This window comes from Mchenga conophoros, linkage group LG22, assembly GCF_057382185.1.
Source record: "Mchenga conophoros isolate Kocher_MC1m ecotype Shallow Benthic linkage group LG22, M_conophoros_male_GT1.1, whole genome shotgun sequence".
Taxonomy (NCBI): Eukaryota; Metazoa; Chordata; class Actinopteri; order Cichliformes; family Cichlidae; genus Mchenga; species Mchenga conophoros.
This window is the reverse complement of record NC_140546.1, coordinates 22,257,275-22,268,554: the sequence shown is the minus strand read 5'-3', so window position 1 is coordinate 22,268,554 and position 11,280 is coordinate 22,257,275. Positions and strand designations below refer to the sequence as shown.

Sequence of the window (11,280 nt, the reverse complement as noted above, 5' to 3'; positions counted from 1 at the left end):
AGCATGATCATGGGGGGGCTTACTTACAAGCCTGTAATTGGCTATTCATTGGGACAATCTGACATCAAGTGCTGTCACATCTAAACTTTGTCCAGAAGTAGAAGGAAAAAAGCAAAACAATACATTTTTGACTCTTTCATACAAAAAAGTAAAAATTTGATCATTTACATGAAATTGTTGGAATTTGAAACTAATTTAAATATTTAAGCACGAGAGTTAAAAAAAGAGGAAATTTACCATAATAATTGTCAAATTTATAGCTTTTAAAGCTTGAAACTACTTCTTGTTTTTAAAATTTGTTTTTAGTGGTTTCTTTAAATTTTCTTAATATTATTGATTTATATGTATTCACTATAAATAAGTTTTGAAGATGAAAATAAACTTAGCTCTACTAATATTTAATTATAAAAGATAAATATATACATTTATCTGTACAAATGTATTTTTATTTATTTTTTTAAGAAAATATTCAGATGTCAGAAAAAACGGGGACTAACATGAATCTCAAATAAAGCAGTAACTAATGATAAATTCTACAATTTGCTGATTGACTTACAAATCTTTCTGAAGATGCTGGTACAATTTTAAGATCAGAAAAAACTTAATAATAATTCTTTTAATGCATAAAAACGGATTTGTAGATTTTTCTTAACGTCTCCTTTTAGGTGAAATAAATCAGAGGTTCATCCTGATGTGAAGATGAAGCTGATACTCTGTAGAAATGTCCAACTTCTAAAATAAATAAACAAACAGGTTCATTAGTTATGCCTTGCAAACGACCACCGGAGCAGAGGGGGGTTCCCCCTGCCACAGATCAAGCCACCGGGCCTTGAACCTGACCCCTCCGGCTCATCTAGGGCGAGCTTGTCACATTGCATTCTTGCTGGTGCATTGTTGCCGCAGGAGCTCCTCAATAGTTTTGAGGGAGATAGTGTGGCCGTCCATCTAACAAACCTCCTCTCTCCCCTCCCCGATCTCTGCGTGCTCCCGGTTTTGACACAGGAGACAAAACCCGCGGAGAGGACTATGAATGGTAAAGCACCGAGGAGGCCGAGGGAGAGCAAAAGGAGGCGGTGTGCCTTTGTAGTCGGGGAGGAATGCGGAAATGTCCCCGCTCCGTGTCAAACCTCTCTGAAGGGGGTCAGGCCACATTCAGCCGGCGTGGGAAAGCCAGGCAGAGACGGAGCTCACACAAGGCGAGCGAGGCTGCAGTTGCATAGGCCTATCCGCGGATATATGGAAGAAGAAAAAAAACGAAGAAAGAAAGAAAGGAGAAAATCCAAAGAAGAGCGTGGTTCTGGAGGGCTATATCACGCGTTTGCCTTTGTCCTATGACCCCCCCCCCCTTCCCAATCATACACCCCCTCCCCTCCACACACAAACTTGAAGTGAGAGTGTGTGCGCGCAAGTTTGCGTACGGCCCACCACCGCCGCCACCTCCTCCTCCGCTCGATTTTGGTGTCTGCCTGGGCTGGTGTAGTCTGAGGGGATGGGGGGTTAGAGCCTGCACCGTCAACTACCTGTGTGGCCCCGGCATGGAGGAAAGTGGACAGGGATGCATTTGACGGAGCAGTTTTTATCCGACACACGAAAGCGTCCTCAGCGTTATACCGGGCATGCCGACGTTGCGACGTTGTATTGACAACATAAAACAAGGTAAACGCTGAAAGTGGGCATATTTATGCAGATATTTGTGCAAAACAAAGTGTCTTTATGAGCCTGACAATGCTTGCTTTGCAACCCAATGAGGTTTTAAACGGTGACATGATCAATTCCCCGATTTATTAGAATGTAAGCCATTATTTGGCACACTTTGCGTCCACGCACAAAATAAATTGGAAAAAAATTCGGGAAAGCCACCCAGGCTAATGAAAACACACTTGAAACTCGGATGCGGTGTCGTTTCACACATTTCGAACCGTTTCGGGCTCGGAAAGCGACATTTAAGGGGTTTTAAATGGATTGTTGCTGTAGGAAGTTTAGACAATGCAGCCACGTGCTCGCAAGTTTGGGTGTCCTCAAAGAGAAACTTTGACAAATCAGCACAGGGAGGGCTGCTAGTTTGATCTTGTTGCTGGCGTAAAACGAAGAAGCGGGTGAAATATATGGTCATTTTTGCATGTTGTGATAACAAATAATTTTAAAAAAAAAACCCGAGACAGCTCGTGCGAAGATTACATGAGCAACACCGCATGCGGGGTGAATTATTGATTGCACGAGACAAATTATTGGATGCAAAGCAAGCCTTGAAAGGGGTTAACTGGGATTAATTTTAATTATTTTTCACATTAGTTTTATGTTAGAGGTAGGAGGACATGAGCTGCAGTGCGTAATAGGAGGAGGAGTGGAACTTGGGACGCAGCGGTTCTTTTCTTTTTTTTTTTCATTTTGATAGTCGGAATAAAACATCATGACAGTCTTTTTATTGCCTACCTGGAGCACTCTTTGACCAAATCTGACAAAGATGGTGTCTTCCCCCATCTGTGTCTCCCTGTCATCTAGGCATTGCATGTGCCAACTTTTTTCTCTGAAAATGCCTTTGTAAGAGAGTCTGGCTCGTCATCCTCGCCCGGGATTCCCCGCAATATTTTCAACAAGAGAAGAAGAAGAAGAAGAAGGGGGTGGGGGGGGGGGGGAAATTCTGCAAAAATGGACAAAGAAAGTGTTGGTACTCAGTATGAGCCTGTGGCCGAGATTGGAGAAGGCGCCTACGGGAAAGTGTACAAGGCGAGAGATTTGAAGAACGGGGGACGCTTTGTTGCCCTAAAAAGAGTTCGTGTCCAGACGGAGGAAGAAGGCATGCCGCTCTCCACCATCCGCGAGGTGGCGGTGCTGAGGCAGCTTGAAGCCTTTGAGCACCCCAATGTTGTCAGGTAAGTGAGGGGTGAGCGGAGGTGGGGAACCAACCTGCTTTATGTTTAAGAGACAGGATGGAGGGGAGGGGTGGGGGGATCGTGGTGGTGGAGGTGAAAGAAATATGCATATGAGACTAAGTATACATTACTTCCTTTTTGATGGTCTCTTGTGGCAGCTGTGATGGCTCATATGACCTTTGGTGGCAAAGCCTGCTTGCAGACTTGTCTGAAGCTGGTGGCCCTTTTAGTTTCCTGCAGGCAACACAGGCTCCACAACAACACACTGGAGGCTGTCACTATCAGCAGGTTTTAGGCGCACACCTGTGCATTCTCAACTTCCTGTTTAGTTCAAAAGCCCGCCCCGGTTTATCTTGATTGGTTGGCACCAGTCACATTTGTCACCTCATGCATATTTCATGTGTGCAAATCTTCATCTATAGATAAGATGCAGCAGCATCCTTCGGAAGCGGTGGTTTTCCACTACCCTAGCCTCTATTATCGCTGACTTGCAGAATGAAGCGAGACCTGCATGCTTATGTGTTTAGGGGTGCTTGGTCAAGATCCCTTTGATATTAGGAATGGTGAAGACATGTGAGGTTCCATCGGACATACAATGTAGCCGTTCAACATTCGGACCTCCTTTCACATTTTGGAATATTTATAAAAATACTGATATCTTCAAAAAGACAAAACAAAACTGAAATTACCTGCTTAGAAATCCATACTCTTAAGAACACTCAAAATATTTCTCATCCCAGGATTACTTGATACAAGACATTGCATTCAGTGAAACCTTTAAGTTTCCACGTGACATTACGTTGCCTACTAGGTGAGGATTGTTGTAACATTTCTCAGTCAATTGTTTTGCTTAACCAGCAGTTACCTTTTTTTTTTCTTTAACTGTTACAACAGAAGCTAAACAGAAACGCTTAATTTTCCTATTTAAGATGACTCTGTTAGGTATGTGAAACCCTGGCAATCTGAATCCACGTGTTTGAAACTGGCAAGCCTGCGCAGCCATGCCGTTGACTGCTTATGCACTCATGACGAAAGGGGAGTAGTCAACAACACCATAATCACATGTTAACACGTGTGCATGTAACGATTTTCATTGGACGAAGTCTTTAAAATGGTCTGTGCTATGTGGTATGTACTCAGTTTTTGTTTTTTTTAAATGGGTATACATGATTTTCCAACCAGCGAGATACATTTGATCTAGAGAGCCTACAGAAATGTGACAAACAAAATAAAAGCATGAAATAAATAAAAAGTTTAAGAGCAAATGTTTTGAATTTTACAGTTAACAATCAAATCATGTTCTGGCATGCGTGGTAATGCTGATTATGATTCTGCATCAAGAAGATAAAAAGATCTAAGCGACTTTGAACAATTTCATTGTAGGGCTACTGATTGCAAATACATCAGAAAGACTCCTCAGTTGGCAAGCCTGCATTTAAATCTAGATGAACAGTAGTTAATATGGTTGGAAATTGTGGTCTACATTGCACATTTAATGAATTATGCATGCAATGTGATATGCCAGGAAAAAACGATGAGCCACTCTTCCTTAGGTGACTAAGCACAAACGGTCTATTACTGATTACTTAAACAGCAGAGTATAAATCCTTCGTTAAATCGATATATCCACAGCCACTGGTTTGTATTTGATAAGTGAGACATGGCTTCTTGGAGTGAAATTTGACCACAAATCAACCTTAAAGACCAACTTTCTCTCGGTGTGATTTCTGTAGCATGGCAGTGATCCCTTCCAGGATGACCCTTGTCTGCAGGGTTCCAGGGATCACCAAGGGTTTGGGCTTTTTGCCCAACTAAACACCTTTTGGAGATTTTTGCCTGGTCTTCATAATCATCATCACAACACCAGGTCTTTCAGAAGAATGGTGTCCATCCCCCCAGTACAGTTTCTAAGACTTGTAGGATCAATGTGAACGCACATTAAAGCTGTTCCCATGTTGATTTAGTGAGATCATGTGCTGGCGTTTCCATAACTGTCTCTGTAGTTAAACTCATGTGCCCATCAGTACTGTTCTATCCTATCCAAATGGCCTCCAGTATGACACTTGGCACGATCAATGCCAGTTGGCAATACTGCATATTTAAAAACAAAAGAAGCTATATTTTTCTAGTTTTCCTTCTGACTGTTTTGCACACAGATGCCATTTTCTTTTGTTTTTTGTAATGACTTTTCACTGAGAGAGCAGGACTCTGATACTGCGTCACATGCTGGCACAAGCCAAGGTCTGACCTTGTGCTTGTTTTAGTCTGAATATCGAGTGCTTTGGGATTGAAGGGGAAGCTCTAAATGGATGTTTTAGAGGCATGGCTTGTGCCCTTGTGACTCTAACAATAATTCCCCAACGTATCAATGAATAATGGAGGATAATGGTTGTGGCTTTCGCTTAATGGGTCCACAGTGCGGGTTTGTCCTTACTGGAAGACGGACATGTAAGCAAGTATTAAAACGATCTTTGGTCAGTTATATTTATGGATGGATACACTTTGCTTCACTAGACGCTTTCCATATTATGCAGCAACATTTGTTTGTTAAAGCACGTAAACCAGCAGCTCTTTAAAGCATCGGAGAAACTCCTCTACCCTTGAGTTTAGCCAACTAGCATAGCCAAGCAGCACAGGGCCAGGAAAAGTGCATTGTGGGCCTTCTGTGTGACTCCAGGCAACCCCTGGATGTTTGTAATGAGGCCCATTATTCATTCCATATGTTCAGTGTCTGCTAAAAGCCTCCATTGTAGGCCAACAATCGAGCTGTGAGGGGCGTTTAACCCCAGTGCTTCAGAAGGAGGGCGCCTTCTATTCTCTGACATCATGCACAGTACTAATACCTTGAATGAATCGCCTCTCACTCACTCCTCTGACTCCAGCATGACCAAACCCATTGATTACCAGGTTGTTGGCAAGGACAAATGATGCCTCTCTGAGGAGTAAACAAGTTTCCAGGGAGATTTAGTTATTTCTTTTCTGTGCTTTTACAACTGTAGGTAAGTTAAATGAGTGCCTGCATTAAAGTGTAAGATGTTTTCACACTGGATTAATACGGTACCTCATGAATATAACGAGTACAGCAACGATCATGAATGAAGCCAGTGAGCTTTTCTTATTTCATTATTTTTTTATCTCCAGTTTTTTGGCAGCTTAAGTCAAAACTTTTTCCTCCACAGGACTAAATTAGTTTTTGAGGAAAATGTTTACTTTTTAGTTTCCGTCTTCATAACTAATGCAAACTTCCAAACTTTGAGTTTAATTAGGGCTTGTAATAATTTTATACTTGTCCATTAGGACAACTCAAAGTTAAAATAAACTCTGAATATTAGGATAACTCAAAATATCTTTTAAACGAGCAACACTTAAAATGTAACTTTAACCTGTTAATTTAAACTTTTTTTTTTTGCTAAAAAAACTATATCGTAGACTGAAGAAGAGAAAGAAAATAATGGTTTAGTTTTTGCTCTCTTGCATATATTAACCCCCTTAATGACAATGCAACATGTGCTCGGTGGAGATCCATCAAGGCGCTTTTCGTCTTCTATGTTGTCACGATGAAAGATGCTGCCTTTGCAGGCAGGCTCCACTAGACATCCCATAGCGTGTCAGGAGTTGTCATAGTGCTGGTTGAGGAATGCTGCTTGTAGTCCCGTGCTCTTTGAAGAGGACACACTGGATAGATTTTTTTTTTTTCCTTTCCAGCTTTTCATCAAAGCCTTCCTTGGCAGGTCTACTGACATAATTTGGATGCTTGGCCTTAGTTGGTCGCCTTGGGAAACCAAGGCGCTCGTGTTTAAGGCTCAATAGTCTTAAAGTTTTAAAAGGCTTGCAAAAAAGCAGTGGCCGTAGCTGGAGATGTTGTTATCGTCCCATAGGATAAATCGGGGGTCCAGATTTATGAGTTCATATCCCAGCTTTTATGATGGTTTTATTGGAGGATTTTTTTTCATAGGGGTGTTTTAAACCATCTCAAAAGACAAAAACAGGACGATCCTGTGTCTTAAGGCACAAAAATGACAAGGTATGAACCAACCTGTGGTTTTGAAGTATTGTTACACCCCTACTGATTTCAGCAAGATGATGACAAACCACATTCTACGCATATTACAACAGCGTGGCTCACTGAAAGAGACCAGGTGCTAAACTGGCTTCCATGCAGCCCAGACCTGTCACCCACTTAAAACATCTGGCACATTATTGAGTGAAATAAATATGACAAAGAACACCTGGAAGTGTTGATCAGGCCAATTTCTGCATCGAGCGAGAATGGAAAAAACCTTTTAATTTCAAAAGTAAAACAACTGAGTGTTGTTAAAAGAAAAGGTCATGAAACACAGTGGAAAACATGAGCAGTCCCGTTCTTTAAAACTTGGCGATGGTGGTAGATACAGATTCATTTCTTGGTTTTAATATGAGGAACATTTTTATTCAAAGCTAGGTTGTTAATACATTTTAATTATTATCTTTTTATCTATTTAAGAAAAGTGGTTGTGCTTTTGCATTAGCACTTGTCATAGCAGGAAACACACTGACATTTAGCTATCATAATGACCCTGATCAGTTACTGATAATAGGTGTTGGGAAGGTTACTTTTAAAATGTATTCCACTACAGATTACAGAATACATGCCCCAGAAAGCATTTTGTAACGTATTCCGTTACGTTACTCAATGAGAGTAACGTATTCTGAATACTTTGGATTACATAATATATTATCATGCTTTTTACAACTACATGAATGTACTATTGCTGTGTGATTTATTACCATTACTGAAGGATACTTGCCATACCAATACCAACTAGATTTTAAATCTTAATATAAAATGACTAACAGTAGGGTGGACATTAGGTAAAGCTGCACTTTTTGCAGCCATCTTGTATAGAAAACTGTTTCCCGCGTATATAAAACAGGTCTGCGGCTCCAAACCGTAGTAAAGTTAATACGTCGGGTCAGTGTCGGGCTCGTAGCCAAAAACTAGCTTTACTTTGTTGTCTGGGTCAACTTTGCTAGCGAGAGACAGAGAGAGGAGTTAATGTATTCCGTTACTCCCCAACACTGCTGATAATATCTTTAGTTACACCGTTGTCTGGTATCATAAACTTCTTATTTAAAATACTATATTACAATATTAATAATATATTGTTGTGTTCATACTCTAAAACAAATGCAGTACCCTACCTACTTCACTGATGGGGCATAAGAATCTGAAATCTTAAATTACAGTCTGTTATAGAAGGTGATTAATTATAGTCTATATAGTAATAAGAGCCTGTGGGCAATATTTGATGTTGTGTAGATGTACTCTTACCTTGTGTAGCAGCAGTGAGCTTAGCCTAGTGCACCCCCGTTCAATCAGTTGTATTGATCTGGTCCATCTGTTCTCCTATCCTAGGTTGTTTGATGTGTGCACAGTCTCTCGGACTGACCGAGAAACCAAACTCACTCTGGTCTTTGAGCATGTAGATCAGGACCTGACCACCTACCTGGAAAAGGCTCCTGACCCTGGAGTACCGCCTGAGACCATCAAGGTAACCGCTGTCGTTCTAATTTAGGTTTACAGTGGAATGTAAATGCAGTTTGTTTTGTTTTTTTCCATTTTAATGATCACTATAAATGTGTGTGTGCTTGCCTATTGCACAATATTCTAATAAAAAAAACCCCAAGGAGGCTTATTTTAAATATTATTTCTGTTTGAAGTGTATATAGGAAGCGCCTGGTTAATCTCCTGCGGCTGTAGCATTGGTTGAACACAGCCATGTTTCTATGGTTCTGAGTGGGTTTTCTTGGCCAGAGACCCAGAAGGCAGAGCAGTTCCCTCCAACATCAGAGTTACTGGGGCACTCTGAGGGGCAGCACATGTGGCAGATGGGCTCCAAATTAAAGGATCCCTGCCTTCTCTATTTTCACCCTTCTCTCCGACTTTACACAATATTACAGACACAGAGCCAGTTTTAAAAATCTTCCATGTGTGTCTTTGAAAACAGAGCCCTCTAAGTTGTGTGCTAAAAGTTGTTGAATAGGGAAATTTGTTAAATAAATCCACTGAGCATCCAGTTACACTTTGCCAAAAGGTCGGAAGTAGCTCCTTTCCTCTGTTATGGTCTCTTTTTTTTTTTTTTTAAAGTGGAGTTCGTGTGGGAAACATTTAAAAAGAAAAAAAAAAGATCTTTATCGGGTTTCACCCCAAGGTCAGTTGATGTGTCATGAATAATATTGGAAAGGTATATCTCTTTTTTTTTTTTTTTAGACAGAGGAGCCTCGAGAGTTTGAAGTGTCAAATTTGAAACGTAGAGGTTCGGGTGCTACGGCAACCGCTGATCATCACCCCGGGCCTGGGTTCGCTTGTGAAAGCTTTGTGTCGAGCCGCGCCGTCAGTGGGATGCAGTGCAAGCGTAGACGAGTCGGGTAGATCACACCTGAGGCTTTCCCATGACTTTTGCCGAAGTTGATACAGACTGTGGTTTCTGTGATGTGTGCGCCGATCACGTCTGCAGCAGATATTATAATACTGCAGCGTTTTTCTGGAAACTCGACGCTTCAGAAATTTTCACAATCATTATGTATAGCTACTTTCAGTTTTTGAGTCCGTTTCAGCAGAAGGTTAATCCTTATTAGCTAGTCAGTTGTTTTGAGTCCCATGAAGCTGTATTAACTAATTATATTTTATTTTTTTTAATAAACTGAAAATAAGGACATAGCCCAAGGGGATTTAATGGAAGTAAAGGGTGGGAAGAAAGGTCCTTTTCTCGGTTAGAATTTAGCTAATTTAATTTAAAAACAACTCCTTAATAATTGTAGTGCCAGTGGATGGAGTAAAAATGTGCAGTTTTATCAAAAGATTGTTGCTTATTTGTCTTGTTAAATGGCCGAACCAATGGTTGCAGATCTCTGACCACTTGTCGCATAGGACTCAACGAATTAATCAACGAAAGGACTGATCATAAACCCCGAATGACTCAGATTCTTTCTGTGGCAGTGTAGAGGCTACTGCACTGAATACGACTGTAGTGAACAAGCGCTCCCCTCTTTTAGTCTCAGACCACGTGTGAAGATGTGTCAACGGTCTGTTCACATTTGAAGCCGTGTTGAAACATCTGGACACTGGTACATACCTCCACTAAGAAGCCTGTGTTGTTGTGCTCAGTATTCAAGAAAAGATGAGGAAGTGGTTTGTACTGGAAAGGAAAGAAGACAGAGAAGTTACATTTCGGCCAGCTTTCTTAACTCTGCAAACCTGGCCTGACAATACTTGAAGTAGGCTTACTTGTGGGATTGCCAGTTTTATAAGATGTCAACCCGTCCAACCATCTACGCTATCCATGCTTGGACATATCTGACGTTGGAAAAGTTTGAGGAGGCGTTTTGGGGCTCTGAACAATGTGGCCACCCCTTAAGCCCCCTCCCAGGCTCTGCTTTCTCCTAACAGCTGAGGCCTCAAGGAACAAAAGGACAGCGACAATGCTACAGAGGCAGCCAGGCACCATCCCGTGTTATTGCTGGGACAGTGGACACTCCACAGTAACTCGAAGGGGATCCCCTCCCCCCAAAACAACTCCAGATTTTGAATCCCAGTCCAGACGTGTGTCACCGGTGCCCATCTGATTAAATGGCAGTTACCCTTGAGTGTGAACGTGTCCACCTTTAACCGTGAAAAAACATTTACCTTCAACCAGTGGCCCTAAACTCCGAAAGGAGAGGCATAGTTTTTCTCAAAGTCGGTCTTACCGCAGCACGAAGCACCCCACCCTGACCTAGCCTGTCCACTTCAGCCCTCCGCCCAACACCACCCACTCAGGCTCGAGACCCACCACATGGTCATTGATGCAAGGGGCCCTCCTCCAGGAATCAAATGAGCTGGAAGGACATCAAGCAGCCAGGTTGCCCCAACCTCAGCGCTCGTCAGCCGGGCCACCGCTTGGGGCTCGCCCACCCTCCTCCGCCACCATCATCCAAGCTTCCACAACTCTATTCTGTGGGTCCACGAAGAAGGGGGAGAAGAGAGGTTAATGAAGCATGGGGAGGGAATTACACTAACGCTAACCGGCAGATGTCCCATATTGTGCCTGGCTACAATAAACAATATGGCTGCCTCTGCTACATTTGCATTAGAAAAGGAGGCGCACTCAGAAAGCCATGTTTTTGACTGCTTTTTGCATGGGCTGACTACTTTTTTTTCCCTCCCTCCCTGGACCTCTTTTTCTTTTCTTTTTTCTTTTTTTCAGGGTCAGATCTGTTGCTTTTTTTTGTGTGATTTATTTATTTATTTTTATTTTTATTTTTTTATTTCCTCCTGGCCAAGTTGTTTGTGGAGCTTTTTAGTTTGAAGCGTTGCCAGCTGAAGACAGTTGTGTGAGCCACTTTTATCTCTCTGCAGCTGGAATCAGCTTTGAGGGAGGTGGATCGC

General features: G+C 41.9%; 1 protein-coding gene across 1 annotated transcript in view; it reads left to right on the top strand.

Annotated features, from left to right (window-relative positions):
* Positions 1-2,642: 2,642 nt before the first annotated feature.
* The window catches only part of cdk6 (cyclin dependent kinase 6), a 39,609-nt gene continuing 30,971 nt past the window's right edge, over positions 2,643-11,280 (top strand). The window contains exons 1-2 of the mRNA XM_085261773.1: positions 2,643-2,873; positions 8,269-8,404. Coding sequence (XP_085117899.1) covers positions 2,650-2,873; positions 8,269-8,404 — 360 coding nt within the window. The 5' untranslated portion in view covers positions 2,643-2,649. The remainder of the gene's footprint in view (positions 2,874-8,268; positions 8,405-11,280) is intronic.